We start from the raw sequence: 27,263 nt of genomic DNA, 5'->3' as shown, positions 1-27,263 counted from the left end.
ACTCAACACTCAACATTCCTCTTAGGACCACAAATAACTGTGCAAAATGTTATGGCAATCCTTCCAATATTTGTTGATTTGTACGCTGTTAATTCATCTGTAAATATTAGCACAATTTGCAAGCCATACTCCTGCTGCTTTGAACAGAGTCATGTGGAGGCGTGGCTGTGGTCGGATCGATAACAGAGCACCAGCAGACCCTGGACCAGCTGACTACCTGCGTCTTAATGGAATGTGCATGAACGCATAAAATAACAAATAAAATTAGTGCTATTAGTAGTGCCATTGTTTTATTGTTTAGCAGTGAGCAAACGGAGTAAAAGTAAAGATTTTTTCTCAAAAAAATCTAGTCAAGTACATGTAACAGAGTAAATGTAAGTCATTGCTACCCAACTTTGCAAGTACGTTTAGTGGTATCTACCCATGTATATATACAGATTTGCCTTTGTCTATATTTTGAGATGGGCATAGATCAGATCTTTCTCTGAGATTCCTGCCTCCAACCCAATGACATTGTTTTAGGAAGAGTGGTTGGTGTTCGTTAGCAAGCTGTAGATGGAAAGGGCCCAGCTGCAGCCTCACAGACTAGCCTTTACTACTTGACACGCCCCCCTGTGATCTATTCCCAACCCAAACAAAGAAGTTTTGGTCCCTCAACCTAACCATTTTGAAGGTGCATCATATAGTAGCCGTGTTGTGTAGCCCCTCTGAGTCTGCAGATAGATCTGCTAGTACAGATGTGTTTGTAGGCATGTTTTAAAAGTTATTTTAAGCCAATCCACAATGTTTTCCCAAACCTAACCAAACTGTTAGTGTACAATGAATGACCTATTCAGCCGTGAATGTATGATGATGTGTTGCTTTATTCCAGCTCCATGTTTAACACAGTGATTGTGACTGATTGTATCTGGTGAGTGCATTTCCCAAAATGTTGATCTATCTCTTTTATATTGCTATTCATTTTTGCCAGGCTATATATAATGTTTGGATTTTCTGTACTTCTGGTTGCTAAAACTTTTTCTGCAAATAAAAGCTTGACTTATCTTGAAAACTTCTAAGTATCAATTGGGATGTGAACCTGAGCTGTCAGAGTTTGAAGTAAAAGTGCAAACTTATTCACAAGCTGACCTTCACACCCTCAGGCCTACTGTCAGTTTTACTTGTGTCTTCTTCATGAGCAGAAGGGTTTTGCATATTTCATACACTGAGCAATCTTTTTTTTTTTTTTAATTTAAACTATTCAAATTTCACAAAATTTTGTGAGACCAGGAATGGTCGTATCGCATTCAGACCACGATCTGAGTCCAAACGAAGCTCCCGGCTTGGTTTGTAAACATACCAAGAAACCTCCTTGTCAACAAGGGCTCGATCCAATTGATTTGGTCTGCACCCGACTGTGATTGCTGTGTTCTCATGAGTCCAAACAAACCCAACAAAGGGAGAAACTGCTCCAGGGTTCAAAGTAACTTCCCTAAAAAGCCAAGGTGTATGACTGAGGAAAAGTTGAAACACAGGCAGAAAAAGAAGAGCTGCACAAAAAAAGATATTACACCTTTCGAAAGTGATTCTCTGACTTTCAGAACAGACTCGGTGAGCGGTGATCCCCTGATGACCATGACTGAAACAAGTATTACAGGCAGTACTTAGACTGGTATGCTGTATTAAAAGCCTCCTTTACTTCCAGTCACCAGTTGCCAGCTCTTTTTTATTTTTCTTGTTTTGGTGACATGAGAAGTTGTCTTGAAATGCCATCATCTTGATAGCCATATCCGGGAGATGCTCCAACGGCTCTTTTGAAATTCACTGTTCTGGCACATCAGACGTCTCCAGATAGTCATGGACACAAAGACAAACATATGCTTTCAGCCTGAGAATAAAAGGAATCTCCTAGCAGCCTTAAAGGCTCAGAGCGCTACTCCGAATTAAAAATGTAACATAATCACTTTCTAAAGCTACACATGTTCCCTTGACCACTTTCGTCTAATGTGATTAAAGGGGGAAGGATAGTCCCCTGTTTTCAAGAAGGCTGTTAGGCTGTCACATTAAAGAAGGCTCCACAGCAGTTTTCACGAGCCTTCTTTTCTCAACAGCCAACAATTTAGAGGATGACTGAAAGGAGAAATGTATTATCTGGATTTTGTGCTTTGGCAGCAGTTTGATTCAAAGTGTTTGTGTGTTCAGTTTTGCCACTGCCCATTATACTCTGGAGGAATCCCACAATCAAATGTGATTATGTCAAAGTGAATAACGAGAGACTGTCAACGAATCAGCTCTTCTACCCAAGCTAGTGTTGATATACAGACATTTCTTGATGTGGAACATGAGGAATTTTTTCCAATATCTCATTTTCTTTTAGAATCTGCACACCATGAATGGTGATGATCTAGATGGGCAGTCATGCCGTTTTTGATGCAGTACACTGCATTTATCTACAACTTTTGTCATTGATACCTTAATTTGTTAATTGTAGTGATATACTTCTTGCAAGTGTGAATATACAACTGCACAGAAGCACATTTGTTTGTGCACATAATGTGCATCACTGTGTGTTCAGTCTTTCCATCAAATTGAAAACACAGCCCAAGTACATTTTTATAAATGAGGCCCCTCAGGTACTGGAGCCTGATTGGTTTCCAAATGTTTTACAGGGTCTAATTAATTGCTTCTCACTCCACCATTGAGTTTAACAGCCTATTTCGACTGTTGAGAGACTCTCAGATGAGAGACGGAGGGGTGCTTGGACATTTACTGTGGTCCATGTGTCTGAACCAGTGTTTTAGCATTCGTTTCAGTATTATCCCCACTTCTTGAGCATCTACTAGCTCAAAAAACAGCGCATAAAATATGCAACAGAGATTAGTGTCATAGATTCACAGATAGAGGCATAGATGCCCCATTGCTGTACATCAACTCCACTGTAATCAACCAAAGAGTCAGTCAGTGATGGACACTGATAGACAGATGGTTTGTCCAATCACCTGCCAGGATTTTTTAAGTACCTGCCCTTTTCTAAACACTTTCTAGGGGCTCCTTTCCAGATGGTTCTGTGTGACAAACCATCTGCCATGTCAGGTTAGACCATATTGCAGTAAATTCAAAAATATTAGTGCTGATCATTTAAAAAAAAGCATTGTCAGACCACGTAATCAGAGGGTTTTCAGAATTGCCCAATTTCAGGCTTCTTGTCTGGTGAACAGTTTGATTTGAACAAACTAGCGAAGCTGTTGTTTTTCTGCTGAGGACAGAACAGTCTCTTGAAATCTCTTTCCAAATGCCTCAGATCAGTGTTGAATCTCTCTCATCATGTAGCATTACTGGAACTGCTGCACTGAAATGTGTGTCCATAACTTCAGTGAGCTGCAACCCACACAGTCCTGCTTCTATTTAATTCATCACGGCTAGTCTTTCTCTCGCCCCTTTTCTCCTCTCTCTTTCTTTCCCTCCCGCCCTCCTGTGCTCTGTAGCGTCGCCTCTGTCTCTATCCGTTCCATTTACTCTCCACATCTGCACACCTTAATGAAAGAGCACCAGTCATCTTGTATTATAATCAAATACATTACACTTTCGCCATGATTCAGTGCTTAGAGCTGCAGGCCTTTAGAGAGGACATTAAAACCCATCTGATGGTTGTTAAAGCACGTGTGCATTTCATAATTACTGTCTGATATATTCATGTAGCTTATCACCATTTCCAATACTTTTCTGTTTTACCCTGTGCTGCTGCACGTGTGCTACTCTGACATATTAAAACTTTGCTTAGGTGTATGATTTTCTTTCAGCCTAAACCCTTTTTCATTTGGTGATGGTGGCTTTTATATTTAAAATGCTCAGTGTAAACAGAGCAATACTGCAGTCTAATAGCTGAACATATAGAGTAGTTAGGGTAGACTTCTTCTTGTAACAAGGGGTAATTTACTCTATTGATCTGTGTGCTCAGATAATGATGATGTTCCTTGTGCTTTCTCATTACCAGCATGCTACTGCTGTTTTCTATTACGCGTACCTGCCTGCTATGACCAAGTCCGCCCCAGACAGTCAACAATCTCCTTTATGACTTGTTTACGTTTGCCCAGAGCTATTACCTCTAATGTGGTGGTGCGTTGTGAGTATCACTATCTGTTAAGGGAGGCCTGTCGAGCATTGCAATTGTCCTTTTCGGCTCCATCGCTCCTAGAAGCTTCTTAGAACAAATTAAAAGCATGCTTAGGCTGCTTGAACACAATGAGGTGTATTAGGGGGGTTATAGGAGATGCACAGCATTGACATATGACAAGACATACTATTGCAAAGGGTGGCACTTTGTAATTTACATTAATGAACAGGGAAAAAAGCCTTAATATACATTACACACATGCATGCACAGACCAGCAGTGTGTTCCTGTATATTGCTGACGGCTGTGATCTTTTCCCACTCTTGTGCATCTTTTAATTGAAACTGTGCTATAACAATGTGTGTGTGTGTGTGTGTGTCAGTGTATGTCTCTGTGTGTGTCTGTGTGAAATGTTGTGGCAGCTGTCAGGCTCAGTACTGATGCAGTTTGCTTTATATCAGTTTCTATCTAAATCAAGCTGTGCTGACAGCTTCCTCTGTTTTTTTGATATGTTTTTGATACACTTGTTGTGATGAGTGGATGTAGCTGCCAGTACACACTAGACTGTGTGTGAATAAAAGAAAGTATGTTTGTGTGTTGCCTAAACAAGGAAGAAACTCCAAAGAGGGGACATTTTGTTGGTAATTTCTAGGCTAAGGCTCTGGTTTGGTTATAGGGCTGTAGGGTTGCAGCTGGGCCGATGTTTGAGTGAGAGTTGGGATCTCTATCACACAGAGATAGCAGATCCAACCAAAAATACTATGGTTAGGTTTAGACAACAGAAATACTTGGTGAGGTTTCAGAGAAGATGCTTTGGGTCGAAATAGACCCTTTCACAACGCACATGTTACAAAGGATAACATATTTTTCTGGTCTTTTTCGCAAGTCGCAAATCTATGACCAGTATACCCATTGATGCACAGATATCTATCAATGGTTCACTGTGATACTGAAAAACTTACAAACGTGTTTCTCAGGCAAGTTCTAGATTCATAAGAACCATCTTTTTCTATGATTTCTATGTGGATTTATACATGTTCATCCTGAGATAGCGATATCCTCAGAAAATATAAGTCACAATGTAATTGTGTATGTGTGTCAGGCCTAGGTGTTATGGTCTTACTGAGTTATGACTCCAAGCTGGACTACAATGTCAATGTAAACTGCAGTAATCAGGTAAAGCACCTTAATTATTTCCACAAGCTGTGTGTCACATCCACTACTATGGCTGTAACTGCTGACTGTGTTAATAGCTGATGGGCAAACTTAGCTGTCAAACTACAATAACTAACTTCCCGTTGTTTTTAGGACAAACTGTCTGTACCTGTCCCTCTCACCTCGTACAGTATCTCTGCCCCACATCTCTCTCTCCACATGGTGTATAAGGCCTTAGCAGGAACACACATTATGATGGGGCTTTGTCACTGAAGACATTTTGACATGTCTCAGTAGGAAAAGGGTGTAAATAATGGAATGAAGAATGTCTGAATTTCATTTACCTGCTTCAGTTTCACACTACTGGTATTGGTCATGCTGGCTCACTGTCACACTGTCATGGCTTACTGGGGCACTTGAATAGAACAGAACCATTGTTAATGTTATCAGTTACACCTGTGCTTTTTCTATTATGACGAGATAAAAATGTCTTGGAATAAAAAGATTATAATGACAAAGGTGCAAGCTAACTCACACTAACAAAAACAGGAGAGATTGGAGATGTGAGATTCAGAGTTTCAGTCCAGCCTGAAAGTCACTACAAAGCTCTGTCTCAAGTCAGTCATTCATATCATTTCATATATTTTCATTATAAAAATATTCATTATCGCTGCCTTAAAGGAACAACGATGTGATGTGGAGCTTAGAAACTTAATCGGGTTGTTATATATGAATTAATATTTAATATTTTTGTTACTGTCAGAACTCCCAGGGCCAAAACAATACAATAATATGTTGAACCATTACTCAATACTTTCTGACTCCCATACCCTTACTGTTGTATGTGGATGTAAAGTGGAAACAGACAACTTTTTGACATCTCCCCTCCTAGCATTTTCCAAGTGGTATTTGGCACCACTGTGGCAAAGACAACCCTGATCGCTAATACTTAGGAGCCAAAAAACAAACATGGATTTTTGTGTCAGAAACAAACATAGATGTTTCTTTCTTCTGTTCCTGGCTTCCTTGCAGCTCCTAGTCCGTTTTCTAGCAGCTAACAGTAGCGTTAGCAACATGGCCAGCAGCCTGGCTACAGTCCGAGAAACAATGGTAAGAATCAAAATTTGACCCAGAAACCCTAATCTCGGTGCTAATATAAAAGGACAGTAAATCACTTGGTCTCCTGGCAGAAGAGTAAACACATATCAACACGGGAACAGATTTTGACACAACACCAGTCCGTTCACTCTTGTTTTACCTCTGTATCTATCACTCTCCCTCTTGGCCTCCTTTACCTCCTCTGTCAACATTGTTCTTTGTCTTTTGCAGGGAGAGTTTCCAGAGTTTGTCCGGTTGTTCCATCATTACCTGGGGAAAGCTACGATACAGGGGAGAACAAATCCTCCTCCTGTTTTGGTTGCACAGTGGCAGGTGTGCTTTTGTGCCTTAGTGTCGTAAAGTGAAAAACCCAGCCTGGTGATAGACCAAATAGCATAATGAAAGTAGGATTATAGGGAACCAGTCTAAACGCAGATGGTGTCATTTTTCTACAGCCATTACACTATGTAATCAGTATTTACTTCGTAATGATACGTTTAGGCAGAAAAAGATTCCCACCTTTAAAATAGCTCCAAAAATGATATAGTTTCAAAAAGGCTCAGCAATTTCCTAAAAACACCTGGTCACAATAGTTTTTATCAAACCAAGTTATTACCTAAAATGAAACCAGAGAAAATAGACTATTTGTTGTGGGACTATTTTCAACCGTGGATTAAGCCACATTTGGTGCTCTAGTGAGTATTTGTGGGAGCACCCAGTTACCCAGTGTAACGGTGTGGCTCGTTGATGTGTGTTGTTTAAATTGTATATATATATATTGTATATATTTGGGACAACAATGGAGCTGTGTGACACAGCTTGAAAGCCCAAAAAGCCTCAGTTTCAGGTCAGATGAAAGTCAAAGTACACCATGAGGTGAACTACAGAATTCGTATACTGTTTATGGCAAAACTCTTAACAAAAGTCTGGAGGGCAGAATAGCATTTCCTGATGTGATTTTGAAGCCATTAGTGTAAAAGCGGAGACGGACTAATCAATATAATAGTCTAATGCTGAGACATGAGAAGAGTCGGACAGCTGCAAGTGTTTTGTTGATTGTCTCACCGCCGTGTTTATCACAGCTCAATATACAAGTAACTCATAGCCCTCTGCTTATCTGACAGGCTGGGTTTATTTTCATGAATAGAGCACAAAAGCAAGCAATTTTCAGAAGTACATTCAGCCCTGAGAATGAAAATATGAACTTCACAACCCGCTTGTAATAATTACTTCACTACTTGCAGAAATGTTGAAACTCCAAAGAATAATGAGAAAGCAGATTGGAATATAGTGCCTTTGCTTTGTTTGCAACCTTCCCACCACATTGACTGGCTGGTAATTGTAGCAGCAGAAACATGACAAATGAAGTAAGCAAGTTTTATTCAAGAGAGTATTTATGTATTCTTCAAGCCTGGCTCCCACCAGCTGGCTAAATGCAGCTAAGTGTGATCTCTTTCAACCCCATCTCAGAAGATTCACTGTTTTGCTTAAAATATGAATGATTTTTATTTTCATTCTATCTCTGAAAGTGCTTTTGTTCTCCAGCAGAGTCTTGTTTGCCTTTTCAAAATCACCATTTTGAAAGTTAATCATTTGCATATTTAAGATTGCATCACGTACAGCCTCTTAGCTTGTTTTCCCTCCGTCTCTGAGTTTCTCTTCTGTTTTGCTGTTGCGAGTGCTTCACTTCAGTAGCCGGGGATTATCGATCCCAGAGGATGAAAGAACTACCAATTAGAAAAGGAGCAGCTTTTTACTGTACATGCTCTCTTAGCGGCCGCTCTGTATCTCGGTTTCACTGTAAGACAAACATGATTATTCTCCTTGCCTTTGTCATCCCAACCACACTTCACTACCCTCGCCTCCCAGCCAGCCTCCAGCCATTTACCCTGACAAGAGCAATCAGCCTGAACAACAGATATTGGTTGGGAAAAAAAACCTGTCATCCTATACAATGGGCGCACACTGCTCGCTATATGTCACAGTCACATGAGACAGTAGTGTGAGGATATAAGGCAGGAGAAACTCAATATTCCACCTGTGCTTTCTCTTTTTTGTGCATCATTATTGTGCTGTGGGACACAAGCATCCACATACTTTTGTCCACTTTTGGTTGTTGGTCTGTTTTTCATCGGCCCCTTTAGAACCACGTATGATGATGGACCATACTGTATATGTTTTCAACTTTTGGCAACAGTTTGGTGAAGGTCCTCTCCTTATCACCAACATCATGTTAGACTTCACTATTGCTCTTCTCTGAATGGGAACAAAGCCATTTGTTGAAAAATGTGAAACCACAGGAGTCAAGGCTGTACAGTGCGGTCCTCTCAAAACAGCAGAGCGCAGTGTCTCTTGGGGCCGGGTCTCACTCGTTACTGTAAAAAAAACACAACTTTATAACTTATAATTCATTGCTTTGGGTGAAACAGTTTTCACTGCTGCTACTCTGTCTCAATAGATTTACTTTGCTCTCAATGAACCATCCCAAATTGGACTGTTCATAGCCTCCGAGAACAATGGAGGCCAATTACAGTACCAAGGTGTTTTATGGAGTTTTCTGATGGACAGATACCAGTAGCTTCATTGCTAAAGTAACCACTAACTGCCGCTAACATATCTGCCGTTAGGTAGCTGGGCAGCTGAGTACGTGGTCCTATTTGCTGGCCCAAACCCAAGAAGAAAACCACCTTGGTACTGTATTCCCTGTCATCAGACTGGCCTCAGTCTATTCGCAGGCTGTGCTCTTCCATCCCAGTCCAACCTTTGTTACTGGGAGCTGGACAGAGTCTGTGACTGATAGCTCCATGGCTCCATCTTACGCAGATTTCAGTGCTATTGGCTACTGTAAACACCAGTTAATACCCAGAAAATGTCCCTCCCTAGCTGCCTGTTTTTACAGCAAACAATGTCGATTTTGCAGGAAATAGCACTCCACTAGCTGATTCATGGGAACTTTAAAGCTGCACTAACTTTTTTTTTCTACCCCTAAAAGTCATACATGTCTAAAATATAAAGTCATTATTCATGTTAAAGTCATTAACATGTGTCAATCAAGTGAACAAACCTTCTGTTTTCACATCCAGCAGACACAGAGCAACTATCACTAATTACCTCCACAAAGTAGGTCATGTTTTCACCCATGTCTGTTTGTTTGTTGGTTTGTCAGCACGATTACATAAAAACTACTGAACAGATTTCCAGCAAAACGTGGATGGAGGATGGGTGTCAGCCCAGGATAGACCCCAATAACTTTTCACGCGGATGCGGATAAAGTGACAAATGCAGGGTTATCTTCTCACTTTCTTTAACATTGCAAGACTTTCAACGTTTTTGTCAATTTCTCAGGGAATAATATATGGTTCTTGATGAAAAAAGTAGTAAGTCATAACAGTTCAATCTGATGCGGATCCAAATAAAAGTCTGGATCGAAGGGATTTAAGTATATCATATTTGATATTGGAATAGGCTTGATTGAATTAAAGGGGACTGCTGGGCCTTGGAGGAGGTATAAGCTTTAGTGAGCGCCATTCCTCTTGTAGTAATGTTTACTGCTCACCTGTTCAATGTAGGAAGAGCAAGAGTCGGTGAATATTCTCTGTGGGTTCATCACTGCAAGTGAAACCCTCCACACACACACAGTTATTGGATGAATTGTTTCGTGTAGCTTTTGTTTGTTTGTTTTGGTCTAAGCGTAACCAAACTTTAGCCATAGTATTGGCAGGTCAGATCAGGTAACATGGTTAATTTCTGTTACAATCATGTGTTTTAGAAGGCATTAACAAACAGACTGCATATTTTTAGCTAATTATCTCAGTGTCCTTCATTAACAGGCAGCTGGACATTCCTCATTTCCGATGTTTTAGGAGAGTCCACAGGCCTCGCACCACGTTAACTCATAAATAATAATAGCCAGCCGGGGTGTTGAGGGAGGTGAAATTTTTCTGGCCCTTTAAGGGGTCTCACCTCACCCTTGTCAGCATGCCAGGAACCTGAAAGAGTTCCCTTCACTCGTTACCTTTTCCTCCTCGGGCACTGAATCCAACACAGCTCTCTCCTCCTGCCTCCCCATACTTATCTCCTCTTTGCATTGCTCCCTCTTCCTCTCTCTTTCTCCTTTCAAATCATTGATTTTTCTGAGCTTCTATAAAATATTTACAGTGTGTGGGCAGGCTTCTTTCTCTGGGAATTTGAGGGGGGGCGGGGTGATCATTTTGAAAGCAAGTGGTAAAAGAAATGAGGGAGAGAGAGGAAGGAAAGCCAAGGGAGTCAAAGAGGAGAAAAGAGAAAGAGGCAGATAAGAGAGATGGAAGTCCACCCAAAGTCGTGGTGCGAATATCAATTCTTCACTTTGAAACAACTCCGGATTATAAATAAATAAACAGGGCTGCCGATAAAGATCGTTATTCATGGCTTTTATAATCGGCTACCATGTTTCCCCTAAAACCTCCCAACGTATCGATTTTGAATTTTTCCTGATGATTTCACCCATTTTTTCATCTTTACCTCTCCCTTCTCTTTCTTTGAGGCTCTCTCATTTTTCTGTTGAGTGTTGTTGCAGACTGCAACATCGCTTCGCCCTCCTGCTCAGATTGCTGCCTAATTAAATAAAGCCCTCAGGACTGTTCCTGCGTAAGCTTTTCTTGATGATGCAGGCTTCAATGAAAACTTGAATTCCTAAGCTGTCAAAAATGCAAGACAACAGCTTTCCCTTATTACTGAAACCAAAGCTCATACAGCTGAGAAAGACTTCAAGAGAATCTGATTTTCTTCATTTGTGTTTAAAGCTCTTACTAAACAAGTGACTCGCAACTGTTATATCAGCCAGAAGACAAAGACTGAGAAAAACAACCTTCAGAATACACTACAGTCTTCAGTCATGATTCTTCCATAACTTCAGTATGAGAATGATTTCACTAAATAGACATCCTTTCAATAGTCTGTTTTCTTGCATAATGTTTTGCGGATCTTTTTGACATTCATTTTTGTGTCCCAATAAACCAACAGTCAAGCGTTATTTTACACATTCTGACCTCAATATATGATTTGAGCATGATTTGTGTCTGCCTAAGATGATGTTTATGGACTACTAGTATGCCACAGCAAATACCTGAAGACAGATGAAATGTAACAGCAGTTTTAATGAACATAAGGAAACATATTTTATGAATCTATCTGCTAAATTGTTAAACGTAAAACCTTTATATTGAATTAATCAGCAAAATGTTCCACTGGCAAGTCATTTTATTTATTTTCCTTTCCAGTCATGGCAACTTAAGCATAGTTTACATTTTCAAGTCATGTTCTACTGGGGGGACCAAAAATCAAACTTAATTCATTTTTTTCTATTTAAGCTTTTAGATTTCCCATTTTGATGTTTCCTTTGCCTTATTCCAATTTCCATTTGAAATTTCATCTTTGCAATTTAAGCTTTCAAGTTTGAGCATTTCCATTTAGGTTTACGCATATTAACTTTTTTCTCACTTTACATTTTCACCGTTTCATTTTACATATTCATTTTTCTACTTCTTTTTTAAATTCATTTACAGCCTAATTATTCCTAGTAGTGTGATAAAATAACCTTTTTTTAAATTTTATCTCTAATTTTTCAATTTTTGGATATCTTCCATACAGAGAATGCTCTGTGCTCTGAAACTAGAGCTGTGAATTTCTACTGAATTTAGGAATGAACCATATTCATAGGTAAACAGTCAGTGGGCTAATGGTTACTTTTAATCACTAAACCATATTTGTATAGTTCATTCATGTATTTGTCCTTCTGTATATGTGATTAACTCTTACTAGATGTCTGGACAGATTGTGCATGTTTCCGCCCATACATGCAAAAGACTCGTTGCACTCATGGCAGTGAGCATTGTCCACATCGTCCTCTACCCTTCGCACAACACATAGATGAAGGGCTCATGAAAAACAGAGATCTCTCCTCTGGGTGGGGACTGGGGAGTAGAGAAAATACATGAACATCCTAATTCCTCCAACATCAACAGCAGCACACTATAAAAACATTGAAAAGATTTTCAAAATCTAAGGGAGACACCCACGTTCTCCCCCATTTCCACCACTGGTTACAAGACTGTAACACTGTGCCAGGTATCAAATATGTTCCCTCCCAAACCTGTGTGGCATAACTGGTTAAATAAATGTTTCAGAAACACAGTTGGATTTCATCTCATCTTTAAAAGCTGTTGATTTAGCTGGAGTTAACATGACAGTAAGCCTTTGGTGGAGTGATCCACAGCTGGAACATCTGCAATTCAGTTAATTTTTTGTTTCAAATATTTAGCATCCACATAAACATTCATGCCTTTTCTTCTTTTAGCACACAACAAAAGAACTTAAAACTGCTGTAAGCATTGTCATCGTTTTAGCTAACTTCCTGTCCGTTTTGCATTTAGTAGTCCCCTCCCTCCTCTCTTCATCACCACATGAACATGCAGTGGTAATCACCAGGCATAACAGCAAACAGGAGGATGTGTGTAAACAAGCAGAAAGGACCGCCTCTTTATGGAGTTATCTGTCCTGATTGGATAAAGTGGGCAGGGATACCAGAAAATGTATTTTCTCTCAAAGGAGAGACATGGGTTACTGACCAAACTCTATAACCATGATTACTGTGGGAATATAGAGCAATTTAACACTTACTAATAAAAAATATATCACTTGCCGCAGCTTTAACATCACAGTACACAATACTCATGAAGTGGACTACTTATCCCTTATCAACATTAGAAATTGTCTTCACATCAGATCGACCCTCTCCAGGAGTATTGCCTGACATCACATGTATTGTAGACTTTATACTTCATTGGAGCTCTATTAGCCTTTCAGTGAGGAGATCAATGGGTGCAAAATCTTCTCAAATTAATAAAATGCAGAGTTTCTGTCAACTCAGTTAGCAAGAGTTTAACAGTAGGCACTCCCTTGATGAATGAGTTTCTTAGCAGATGTTGCTGAGCTACCTGCAGTCTCCTCAGCCATTCCAATGATTAATACTGGATCAGGTTCAATTTAGACCTCAGTATATCTTCAAAACAATCTAAAAATCCTCAATTCAGTTATTTTTTGTTTTGTTTTGGTTATGGTATGATCACGTTTGCACTGCATTAATGTGCTTATGGGACCGTATCCAACTTTAAATTTGTTATCACTTGAAGGAAATCTGGTTCATGGGCAAGTTGATGTAACTTTTGACAGAAGAGATAGAATATTCATCCTGTTACAAATAAAAAGGTTAATTCATAAGCAATAATATGCCTCTCTGTTTAATTAATTTTTGTTGATTACTTGGTCTTGCATGACGAGAAACTTATGATGGCTAATGTTAGTTAATGCTGTATAAACATACTGTACCTCCGTATAACTTACATGACAGTCAGTTTGCTAATGTCATGTCAGTTCACTACTTGTGCTAATGTTACACTATGTGGTAGCATTTACCATTAGCCAGTATTACCACTTGAGACAAGTACTCTTTTAAACACATACAGTGAGTCTACGTTAACAGACCTGTTTGCTGTGGTTCAGATAAACAGGCTGATGTTCTTTTGTGGTGTGAAAGCAAAGCATCTGCTGATCAAACAATCTGTCATAAAAGCAATTTCCCAGTCTGCTTAAACAGTGTATATATGTATGCAAGACTATGTGGTAACCATGGTAACCTTTATGTGGGTCAGCATATGAATGCAGGAGTTGTTTCCTGACGCATGAAACAATAACAGGAGGTTAAGAGGTTGTGCATTTTAAGTGTATCTGTTTACTGTTTGTCATTCTAAGTACCAGTTACAGTCTGAAGTAACGACACTCATCAACAATTTGTAAGACAACATAAGGACCAGCAAGTTGCATGATGACTCGATGTGAACGTTCTGCCAGTTCACTTGACCTTATGTTTACTCCTTTTGAAATAAGTCAATATAAAAACAAAAAAAAATAACCAAAAGGCTACAATGAGTCATTTCTTCCTTTCCTTTGTTGGGTTTTGACTTTGAGGTCCATTTGGAGGCTTGCTAGTTTGAATATGTTCTATTTGTTTATTCTTTATTTATATATGATTATGTTCTTGTGTACTCAATTTTGCCTAATCTGTTCCTCTCCAGGTGGGAGGGACGATGTACAACACTGGCCGCCACGTCTCTCTGCGATTGGACAAGGAGCATCTGGTTAACATCTCTGGAGGGCCAATGACGTACAGCCATCGTCTGGAGGAGATCCGGCTACACTTCGGCAGCGAGGATGGCCAGGGCTCCGAACACCTGCTGAACGGACAGGCCTTCTCTGGAGAGGTGGGTACACTTTGTGCGAATTACTGTGTGAGTGGCCAAGAAAACTGCACTACACACACTACTGTCACCGTATACAGTATATAATCAGCAAAGACAAGCTGGTATTCATCCCTTTTTCCCAGACGAATATTGCATTGTAGCAAGACACTGTTTACCTTATAAAGCTGATCTTGATGATATGTTAGACACACAGTTGCCTACTTACACATCCTGTTGACACAGAGCAACATTAGCAGGCAGTGCATAGGCAGTGTACAGAGGGTTTATCAAAGCTTTTCTGACGGAAACGAGAGCAGCAAAAACAAAACATTACAATTGTGGGTCGGACAAGCAAAACAATGAGCTGAAAAAGACAAAACACCAAGACTACACAATATTTTTTCGTCTGTTACGATGGTCATCAGATTAGATGATTAAAGAGTCAGACATTCTTGGCCAAGAGACACAACAGACTACTGATTGGTCCCAAATCAATATCAGTTTCCTGTCTTTTCACAACGTGATGTCTCTGGGACTGAGATGCCAGGGACCAACATCTGGGAACAAGAATGTAAACCACAATGTTCAGAAAAGCCTAAAAATTGCAGCACGCAAGAACGCTTTGTGCTCTTATTGGTCAACATTTGGAACAACTCTTTGTGGATTGCAAAAACAATTCAAACAGTCTTTCGGTCGGGACGTCGTGAGGTTTCCAGGTGCAACGTCTGTTGTTGTTAACTGTGATACACCGGAAGAAACAGTCAGTTGTCTCGCCAGATGCCTATTTACCAGGAAATTATCCTGGTACCTTACGATTTTCCCCTTCCATCCGACTGCCTTTCGGCTGGCAGTCCCCCCCTCCTCCTGGGGGTGTGTCTAGATTCCACTGTAGACACGCCCATTCATTCAATTGCAGGGTGTCACCATGAGATGGCGCTTCCCTCACAAAAAACATAAACAGACTTTAAACCCTTTAATACCCTTTAAACCTAAACCATATTCTTCTGCCCCATTACATCTCAGTGGCAAATGTTACACTTTTTTCCCCCTACATTTATTTTAAAGCTTTAGTTAGTTTAGTTAGTCTTAACCCTGGTTACTTTATATAGTTTATTTATATTTTATATCAATAATCTAAAGTTGTAGCTAGGTTATATTATTATAGGTTAAGCCACCCAGCAGTATATACAGCTATTAAAATGAGTTCATCCTCTACCTGCTGCAGCCCTAAAGTCATGAACACATTAATGCATCAATAGTTATAATTTGAGAATATCAGAATCAGAATCAGAATCAGCTTTATTGGCCAAGTATGTGAAACACATACAAGGAATTTGACTTTGGTTTTTCTTCGCACACAATGTACATAAACATAAAAATGAACATAGATATAGCATAACAAACATTCAACTAGAAGGAACAAGAACAACAAAGAACAAAGAACTATACTAAAGAATATATATACTAAAGAATACTATACGTATATTATTCTGAAATGGACCATTTGTTAATTCAGTCATGAAAACAAAGACTGTGTGTTTCTTTAGTGTTTAAGCACATGAAATCAGTCAATGAAGATCTTTCTGTTCTGTTTAAAATATCTCCCTGGTGCACCCCGGTAGCTCAGTTGGTAGAGCATGCGACCCATATACAGACACCCTGCAGAGTTCCAGGGTTTGAGCCCGACCTCTGGTCTCTTGCTGCGTGTCATCACCCTTCCTACCACCATCACCCAAGCCACTCCGTCAAAAAAAAGAAACATTTCTTCCCCCCACCACATGTTTTACAGTTTCATCAGTTTTTTTAGCCTCTGTTTTCATAGTACATAAACAAAATGGCGGGGACTTTCGGTTCACAAGCTTTCTCTATTTTAGCTAAGTACTAGACAAAAAATGCATATTAGGGGATGAAAAGGCAGTGTAGTAACAGATTCTTGCTTCATGTGTTATCAGCACAGCCAGGTTTTGACAGTTTGATCAGAGTTTAGAGAGCGCGTGCGGCAGCTCTCACTCTAGAGATCTGTCTGTGCTCTTTGTGTTCATGGACGCACGCTGACAAAATGTGGGACAAAATTCTCTAGTTGATTCAACAGTGCTGCAACGGCCAGATGAGCATGGGGGCTGGGAGACCTGTTGAAAGGAGGGTACTAATTGTAATATTTTGGTTCTTGTCTAGTCTAGTGGTACTGTTGTCAATTGCCACACACAACATAGACTGGATTGAAAACACTGACCAGCACTTGTAATATTAGAATCATCCCAGCAGAGAAACATATCCTGTCTGAATGAGGCTCTTGACCATCTGAAAGCAGAAACTAACAGTATGAGTGTTTGGTTTTTTAAGGTAATAGCATAAATTGGTCCTTGAATCTCCATTTGAAGTACCTTTGATTTCAGCTTCTCCATCATGCATTTTGAGTTAACTCAGTGGATTCTGAACAGGTTTTCAGACGCCTAAATGAGTCAGTATTCTCTCTAATCTGCAGACAGTCATGTGGCGTTCTAAATTAGCTTATTCACATGACGGCTGCAATGATTTGCATCAGTTCTTCCAGCAGGAACAAACTTGTCTTGGAGATGACAGTTAAGCATTAAACTCCCTCACACACACTCCGTCCTCGCACACACTTATGCATGAACACACACTGTTACACACTGCTATTTTAACATTTTGACGAGTGAAACAATTAGCTTCCCTGGCTTTGATTGTTCAACAAAATCATGAGTCACTCACGCCACTGCTTTCCAACGCCGCCATTATATGAATAACCAATTTGTGTGGCAACAAAATAATTGCAGTCTTGACAGGCAAATTTATTATAATTAATGATAATCATTTATCCTCCCACAGAGTCTGAGAGCTGATATTCAAATCATAATAAAACAAGTGTTTACTGCGTCCTTCGGGGCGGAGAGAGTTGTAACCTAAGCCTGAAAGGACACCTCCCCTCACACAGACGCACACACACATTACTGTATCTCGTGGCTCCCACTAAGACTTCATGTTGTATTTCACCCCTGCCTTCAGTCACTGATTTGCTCTTTGTGGGTTAACACTTTGTTGGAGGAGTAGAGTAGTAGAGAAGAGAGGCTCTGAAGAGACTGTCGCTGATATCCGCGATCTGGTGTCACACTGTTTCCATGTTGCACACAGAATCCCTAAGGCAGGCAAGGGGGGGGGTTTGCTCAGACGGCAAGTGATTTCCACTGGGAGTGGTGGAGCGATATGCCTTCAACATACATGCCATGTGTGTGGTTATAATTGAAGATGTAAACTCCCCAGAGGTTGCTCAAATCCCAGTTCCCAAAAAATAGAGAGAGGACATGACATCAGATTCTTCATTAGTAGCTATACTCTTGTGAGCAGCAGTGACCATTTATTGAATTGGCCCTGGTTTTCAGGTCTCAGGCTACACACAGCCACAGTCTGCAGGATAAAATATTGGCAGTTAATGTTTCTGCAAGCCACGGATACATTTACATTTGAACATGTCACAGGCTTCGACATAGGCTTCTACAATACATGCCATATCGCACTGACACTGCATGCAAATGAGCTGACTCCATATTGGGAGAAGGCTGCTACACCAGGGAACACGGTTCGTGCAGCGTTTCAACATTTACAACGAGGGACCACAGCGCTCCAACATTTGTAAGCGCGACACTGCCTGGCACAAATCCTTTCAGTTGAACCCAAAAAAAAATGAAGCATTCTAGCCCTTCAGGCTAACGTTAACCAGCATACTACTGTTGATGGAACAGATCTTAAGAATCTCACCTCCAGTTCTCACTGAAGAACAGAAAACCTGTGATGACCGCGTCTCCCTACTCATCCAGACTTGTTTAATCTTCTGCTTTTGTTTTTTCATTACAACGCACAGAAAGTTGTTGCACCACTAATCTTCATTTCATACGTCTGCTTCCCCATGAGATCAGGTAAAACCAAAGACACAATCTGACAAACACTGACTTGAATTAAAGTAATGTATAAAACAGTTTTTTCTTATTCCGTGAAGCTTTCATCTTAATTTTCATCAGGATTTTTTTTTTATTATTTAGATTGTGTTGTACATCATAGGCACAAAAATTGAAAATATAATACATTTTTATTTTGCTAAAATGATTTCATTTGAATATAGGCAGGCACAAGCTTCCTTGAAGTTTGAAAAAAAAGTCTGATTTTGGGTGACAAAAAACTATTTTGCAGTCTTAAAGTCTACATGCTGCATTTTTACTTTTATTTTATTTTTATTTTTTTTGTAGTTTCGAAAGATAGCTCAGGTCTCTCTCCAGCATGTGGTTCAGACCTACTGTATATCTGTTTCCAGTCACAATCTGTATATGCTGTTAATATAGAGTTAATAATAGATGTTGGTTTCTCAGGAATAACTGGCAGGGCTGCTCAAATAGATAGTTAGTTGCAGCTATGTTAGAGCTGCCAAACTGCAGGGAGAACAAGGCCAGGAAAGGTTGCTAACAGATGTCTTTTTTTAATATCCCATTCCCTTTTGCCATGTTCTCCTCACTCAAACAACTGTTTCTGAGTGAAATGGCAACTCGAAAACATCCTCCTCATCCTTCACCACCTCCCCCGATAGCCCATCCCCAGCCTTTCTCTGAGCCAAAGCCGTGACTTCAAGGTCCAATAAGATGTTTCATAATCGAAAATGCAGAAAATTCTCTCTTTCTTTTTCGCTCTCTCCCTCTCTCTGGCTCCCTCTCGCCCCATCTGCAGATGAGTGGTGGCTTTGCATGTCCTTGAAACATGAACAAAAAGAGAAATATTAAAAAACTTTTTAAAGCAAAGCATCCTTCTGAAATGGCAGCCTGTGGGAGGATGGGGGTATGGTGTATTATATATATATATTCACACATGACACCATACCCCCATAGATACTGTATATATATATGTGTGTGTTTGTGTGTATGCGTGCATGCATGTGGGCGCGTGCTTGTGCATGTGAGTGGGTGCATTCACACTCCAAAGCTTTCATCCTTGAATCACCCCTTTATACTTAATATTTCCTAACTTATCATGCCTTCTCTTTGCCGTACATTTTGTTTGACAGTGTTTGTATGTGTATGTGTGCGTGTGCGCTTGTGTGTGTGTATGTGATACTATGGTCCATGGTAGGAAAAGATACAAATTCAAACATTAAAAAGCAGCCATCAAATGAAATGCATCTCCCATATGGTAGAAATCTCTCTCTCTCTCTCTCTCTCTCTCTCTCATACACACACACACACACACACACATAAATGTCACATAAAATAAACTTCAGATAAAATAAAAGTCATCAGCATCACCACAGTCAATACATTCAAATATATGACAATATTTAGACTTTGTTGGGATTAACCAGCACATTAATTATGTTATCCAGTCTTTACATGCGTTTGTATTCATAGGATTTGTTATCAGTTCATCAAATGTGGGTACATTTATGTTGTTGACATTTACTTGCGTACAAGCATGTATATGACAATATGCATCTGTTTTATCCGTCAAAGGAGGCCTCACTGAATCTGACTCTGCATTTTTCATTGTACTGTTGCTTTATTTCCCCTTCTCGAACAGAGCAGCACCATAGCACTTACTGTTTATATTAGTAATATGTAAAGGATAATTCTGGTTCAGGAAATGAAGCGCATGTGCAGTGAGACATATGTGAGCTAGGTCGCTAACATAATGCTACATTTACAGAGGGTTGCCTTTACAGTTAACAACAAGCTTGCAACACATAGGGTGATAAAACGGACAGCAGTCGCCAGTAACATTCAGTGTTGGACTGTTCTGCTCCCACAAATAGACTTTTCTGTCTCTGTTATATAACAAGACACTTTTGTCACGTCTGATGAACAATAACGTTATCTGAATCGCAAACTCACATTAGACTATCAGAGTCAATGCCTCCCTCCTCCTCATTACAGGTCTTTCCAGTGTCTAAACTTTTTAATATATCAAGAAAGCTATTAGTGTAAAGCTATGCCAGTGATGAAATGCCCTCTAGTGGACAGAATGTATAGCAGGCTGGACACACTGGATGCATGTGCAGCGCTGCGGTATGGCATTACCTCTCGTTTTTCATTTTGGTATCCATGTTAACAAGTTAGACCGTTCACACTGGATGCATGACACGTGCTTCTCACGCGCATGTCAATCGAGGCTGCTGCGTCACATGATCTAGAGATTCAGAGTCTATTTCTACCACAACGTCATATGAACATCATAGCAGCATTTCACTACAGTTTCAATGTCTGTATGTGTAGAATATGTCACAGACATGAAGAGAACACACACAACAGGTGAGGGGCAGTTTCTTTCACTTTCTCTCTGTCACTTCCTCTCGTTCTCCCTTCGGCTTTCTTGCTCTTTCAGCAGGGTAAAGGAAAATCAAGTCATCATATTTATCAAGTCAAACTCCATGTAAACAGACAGGGCAGGCAGGAGCCGTGCTGCAGCAGCAACGCAGCTGCCGTGCAGCCTATGTGAACACAAACACACAAGTGAGCAGGCATCCAGTGTGTCTAGCCTGTAACAACCACATGCTGATAGTTGCATTTGCAGTGCCTAAGCCTGTGTATACAGTGTAGGTACATAACAAATATTTAAAATAGCCTAAACTTGAGCATTTCAAATTTGATTATAATGTGAACATTAAAAATAATAAGGAATTAAACTCAAATGGGATTACAGAGGAAGAAGACAGCACTATGATACAGTGCATCTATATCCTTGAAGTTCCCAGTCCAGCACTTTGATATATAGTCTGTTGAAAGCCATGAAGAAAGCACATTTTTTTACCTAAGTGCAATAAATGTTTTTGTTGAAAAAAATAAAATGAAAATAAGAATCGTGTCAGGGACAAAAATTGTGATTCACATTTTGGCAAGAACTAGTTGGTGGGTATTAATTTCTGGATAGAGAGATTTGGATATACCGTCGATTTACAATGAACAAAATATTAATTTATATTGCACTTTTTGGCCTTCGATCAAATGTCAAAATCAGTAATGAGACATTCCAGTATCAGGGGGTTAATTTATACTGTGTGTGTGCGCGCGTGCATGTGTGTGTGCGTGCATGTGTGTGTGTGTGGTGTGTTCAGCTCTGCTCTCCTGGAGCTGCTCCACAGTCTAATCTGAAAATGAAACACCTTGGTCTTTTAATAAGTGCTAAAATATTCCGGATATTATTCCTCCACCAGGTTGGCTCATGTGTATATACACTCAGAGAACACTGAGCCACCCTGTTATTTTCTGATAGAATAACACATCGTCAGACTTAGTCAGGTCAATCTTAAAAATCACTCCTTTATTTACACAGTCAGATTTGATCCCTAAAAATGCTGATCAACTTCTAAAACAAATATTTTTCTTGACAAAACTGTACACCATAAGTGTTTGGATTGGATTGGATTTCCTTGTCTCCAGGCAGCTATTGCTTTGTTTCTTCCAGTCTTCTGCTGTAAAGATTTGAAACACGTGTTCCATCAGAGAAGAAGTAATTTATTTTATTTTTTGTCAAAGTTATGTTGCAGGGTCATGCAGTGACTGTATTGAAAACTGTTGGTGCACTGAAGGACACCAAATACTCTTTACTCCAACCAGAGATACAGCTGTCTCTAGGGTGTTTTTTTCACATTATTTGATTAAATGTTAATTTGTATAGGGACAAATACACAGCAGTTATAGCCTTTGCTAATTTGCAATAGCCTAAACTAGGGAGTTTACAACTTTGCTTATGCAGCCAATCAACAAGTAAGTGCAACAACACAAGACATATAACTTAGTAAGTCAGCTAATATTACTTACGATTCAACAGCAACAAGTCCAGCTTTAGCGTCTGCAGCCTTTTATTTAGCAAAGTTGCCGCTGATGTCTAAAAGCCAGTCTGAGACTCTTGTCTCTCTTTTTTTTTTCTTGTCTCTTTTTTTCTTCTTAATTTTTCTCTGTCAGCTTCCTCTTCAGTCTCTTCACCTCTGTCATGAGCTGCAAACACCAACACTCCGTGGTGGTGCTCCAAGCAGAGCCAGCTCACGTTAGCAGAGCAAACTTGTAGCTGTGCATTATTATGGATCCTACTCATGTTATCGCAAGACCTGCTCTTCTCTGTCTCGAATTGGTTGGCCTTGTTGGTTGACTCAAACTGTTAACTCACACAGTAGCTCTGGCGATGTCTGTTTCCGGCAGTTTTTGAGCTGCAGTTTTGCGAGTATCAGACAAGTTCTTCAGCCTGTCTCCCGGTCTTCTGCTGCTCCTGTCGGGGACACTCATCCTCTGTTGCCACACTTCACTGTCAGAGTGTCTCTGGCCTTGTTAGGTGCAGCGGACAGGCGGGCTGCCGCTGGTCTGCCCTGCTGCTGCTCCACCACTCCTCCACTGCATCAACTCCACTGCTGGCTGCTTGTTTAATAAATCAACTGCGATAAAATCACAAGCACAACCCATTAACACCAGATAACCACTGACCATACAGTTAGGAAATAGTAACACGTTAGTTACACTGAAAGAGATTTCCGCAGGCCTGGTAGTCCACTGGACAAGAGGGAGGGAGATCAGTAGGACTCGTGCCCACGGCCAAGTGCCCGTTCTTAGCTCTTGTCCACACCCCCTGGGTGACCTGGTAGTCCACTGTATAACCAGAGAGAGGGAGGGAGCTCAGTGGGCCACAATGAATGTATTGTTCAATCAGACTAAAGACACAAAAACTGGCTATCTAGCATGCTATTTCCTCACTGTATCTGGCAGTCTGGTGTTAATGGGTTGTGCTTGTGTTTTTCTTGTGGTTGTTTAAAACATACAGCCAGCGGCAGAGCTGATGCAGCGGACTGTGAGCTTAGTTGCTGAGTGGTGTAAACACACCACCACAACTGGCTGTCGCAGCTGCAGTGTCTCTGGTCTCGTTAGGTAGAGACATGCCAGGTGACAGAGCAGTGGCAGGGCTGCCCGGCAGCAGCCCGACTGTCTACTCTACCTAACGAGCCCAGAGACACTCTGACAGTGAAGAGTGGCTACGGAGGATTAGTGACCCAGACAGGAGCAGCAGAAGACCGGGAGGGAGGCCAAAGAGGTTGTGTGTTTATCCACAAAACTACAGCTCACAAAACCAACACCAAAAACAGACATTACCAGAGCTACTGTGTGAGTCAACAGTTTGAGTCAAGCATAGAGAACACAACAACAAGGCAAACCAATCAGTCGGAGTTGGGCTGGGCTTGTGAGAGCATAAGTGGGATCCATAATAACGTTGTAGCTACACTACGCAGCAGTTACAGGATGCTTTCAGAAACTTAAATATGAATAAAATTTATAAATATAGATATAAATATGATCCAGTTTCACCAAAATCACTGATAGTTGGTGGTGTGAGTGATGTACTGCCATAAAGTGTTACGGACTGAGTTTCAATCCACTCACTGAAGTTACATAGAGCAGAAACAAGCGATAAGGGGCCAGAGTGGCTGAGACAGACACCCTTCACCCTATTACAAGACACTGTAAGATTAAAATCATTTTGAAGCTGTTGTTTTAAGGTGAAATAGCTGAATATTGTTGCCTGAAAATACAGTGCATTTGTGCTTTTCACCAAACAAAAATCTGTGGTGAAAGAAATAGTCAGAGTATTTATCACAGACTTACTTATGCTGTAAAGAAAATCAAGAAAGAAATGAAAAAGAAAAAGAGCAATCTGAGAGCAATCATCTTTTAAGGAGCTATTATGTGAATAACAGTAATCCATGAGTAGAAAAAAACCTCCTCTATTATAACCCATTATAATACCGCCATTCTAGACTTTTTCTATTCTCTCGTTTTCATTCACTTTTCACAAACATCAGATCAAACTCTGCAGTCTGGAAAATGATTGAAAAGCAGCAACACTGGGCAGCTGTTCCTTTGCTGGTCTTTACTACCCATTATTACCCATTATTTAAATCATCAAATGAAACGAAATTAGGATGGATAAAAACTTAAAATGGTGCATTCAAATAATATTAGTGTAAACAGATTACATTAGGATTACCCCCAATAAATTCAACAGAGAGTTAGCCCTCACAAGCTGACAGAGACACCGCTCATTACTAACGAGAGGATCTGGCTATATTTAATATAAATCTTGTTAAGTGTTTGAGAAGGATTCGCTATAGCCAGCTGTTCCAAACACTTTAAACCCCCATCAATCACAGATACACACCTCATATGTCCTCTTTCAAACACAGTCACACACGGAAAATCACATTGAGCTAATGTCACTGCAGCAGATTATCAGTCACAGAGCTTTTCATGGCGAAGCGTGTTTTGTTTTATTTTCTCTTCCCCTAATTATCATTAATCACTATTAAACAGCACATTTCGCCCACATCTGCACCTCGGCATCCTAATTGTGCTGAATCTTGGATTGAAATCGACACCGGATCATCACTGAACAGCTTGTTCTAAAGGAAAACAAACCTGCAGAAAAAAAAGAAGAAAAGAAAAAATCTGGGATTATGTTCAATTACCAATGTAACATGATGAGCATTAACATAAATGGGATGATAGTTGTTGGTTCTGTCGTGCCAGTAAAGCACCTGATTGAATAAAGGTAGCTATGTAGCTCCTTGTGCATAATCAGGGTGTGATTGGTGTGTGTGGTAGAAGGCCCTGTCCATTTGTTAGGTTTATGGATCCATGCTCCAGTTCATCTGAGGGAGGGAGGACGGATGGATGGATGTTGAGATGGAGAGCGTCATTTCCAGCCCAGCGCTTTTAAAGCCCCTCTCACCGTTAGCGCTGAACACCTCTCTTCTACTATCGACGTGTTGTCTTCATATTTCCCTACCCCCTGAGGCCAGGCCAGCCATCATGCCATAAAGAGGCTGTCACGACCCCCAAACACACGCAAAGACACATACACACACATTCAAGAGAACACTGGCCAGCCAAGCAAAAGTGACCCTTCACACCCAATTCAGTGTTGGCTAAAACCACTTCCACTCAGTGTAGCTTCCCATGCAGGTTTCATTGCAGGTTTAACCAACTGAAACTCTGAAGCTTAAAAGTAAGTGTCACTGCCAAAGGAGCTGCTCACACAGTGAGGAGCCAGCACTATTGGAAAGTTTTAGTGTGGTGATGTTGGTCTTTTCATGAGTTGGAGACTTTTCCATAGATGCAAGCAGATGCAGATGCAAGTTCCTTTTGAGGGCCCTGATTGACAAAATGGTCCAATTTAAAGATGTTAAACAGGATTGAACAAATCTTAGTTTAGCATGTTGGCATTACCTGGTAGCTGTCAGCTTGATTCGTGAGATTGCATGATCCCGTGAGCTCACAAATTCATCTTGCCAGGTTTTATGTGCTTGTGGCCCGAACACACAGGTGTTGAACCAATCAGCGTCCAACAGAACCACTGGCAGCTAGAGATGTAGTTTTATCTATCACGACCGGTGAGATAAGATACTCTTCATTTGCAAACAACAGTGGCGGTTCCTCATGGGGTTAGCATATCAGAAGTGGAGAGTTTATTTTATTGAAAAAAGAGCAAAGAATGACACTGAAGGCTTTCCTTGATGGAAAAGATGTTTTCACTCTTCTCTTGACTGACTTCAGTAAGTGATGATTAACCAACTGGCTCAGTTTGTGGTAGCGCTGTCCTACTGTTGATCTGATTGGTTGTTGGTCAAGTTAGCACTTGACAGACAGTGATAGACGGATGGCTTGTCCAATCACCTGTATATCAAGTGCGCACCATTTTCCAAAACGTGTCTAGCTCTGCCTTTGCAAATGGTTCTGTGAAACAAACCATGTTGTTAAATAAAACCATGGTCTTTTGAAGCAATTAAAATGTGTGTGGAACAATTTTACTGAAGCTTGAGGGTTCTCCCCCAGAAAACTTTTGAATAGAGTAGATGTCATTTCATGTGTTTTGGTTCCTTCTAACAGGGCGTTTGATACTTTATCTAGCTATAGTGGCATGAGAAAAATTAACAGTAGGCCTACATTTTACAATTTCATCCAGACGAAGTGGCCCAAATAACATATTTGAAGATATCAAAAAAACTAAAAGTATGTAAATTGGTTCAATTACTAATTTAAAGTTCTGTGGCACAGGCTCATTCTATACCTTTTTGGCTAATAATATCAATTTGCTAACATTTCAAATAGAAAATAACTGAAATTTAACAAATAGTTCAAATGAAATATCTAAATTAATGTGACACAATTAATCATAATGGCTTTTGCTGTTTGCTATTTTATAAATATCCTAACCTCACACAAGGTATTAGGTAATGTATTCATTATTACACAACACAGTGTTGTATAATGAAATGAACGTTTGTAAACTCATGCTACACAAATTACAGAAGATACATATGATATTTATATGCAAATATACATAAACATGTAGTGCATCTTCTGAATCAGTGTCAGGGTGAATGTAAGCAGCAGCAACAAGATGGTGAAGATAATGGGTAAACACTGTCCATCAACTTTGACTGTGTGTGAGCACCAAGCATCGATGTTATAAACACAGAGTCCACCTCTCCTCGTCCAGCTGCAGTCCTGCTCTCTGTTGGCTCAGAACAAGGTCTGCCCGTCAAGTGCAACAACTTGATCCAAGTGCTGTGGAGACAGGTCTCTGTGGACACAACAGTCTTTGA

General features: G+C 40.2%; 1 protein-coding gene across 1 annotated transcript in view; it reads left to right on the top strand.

Moving 5' to 3' along the window:
• ca10a (carbonic anhydrase Xa) overlaps positions 1–27,263 on the top strand; it is a 274,125-nt gene that overhangs the window by 226,464 nt on the left and 20,398 nt on the right. Inside the window, exon 4 of the mRNA XM_073490238.1 lies at positions 14,459–14,644. Coding sequence (XP_073346339.1) covers positions 14,459–14,644 — 186 coding nt within the window. The remainder of the gene's footprint in view (positions 1–14,458; positions 14,645–27,263) is intronic.

The sequence above is a fragment of the Pagrus major genome, chromosome 20 (genome assembly GCF_040436345.1).
Source record: "Pagrus major chromosome 20, Pma_NU_1.0".
In the NCBI taxonomy this organism is placed as follows: Eukaryota; Metazoa; Chordata; class Actinopteri; order Spariformes; family Sparidae; genus Pagrus; species Pagrus major.
This window is presented reverse-complemented; position numbering and strand designations above follow the sequence as displayed.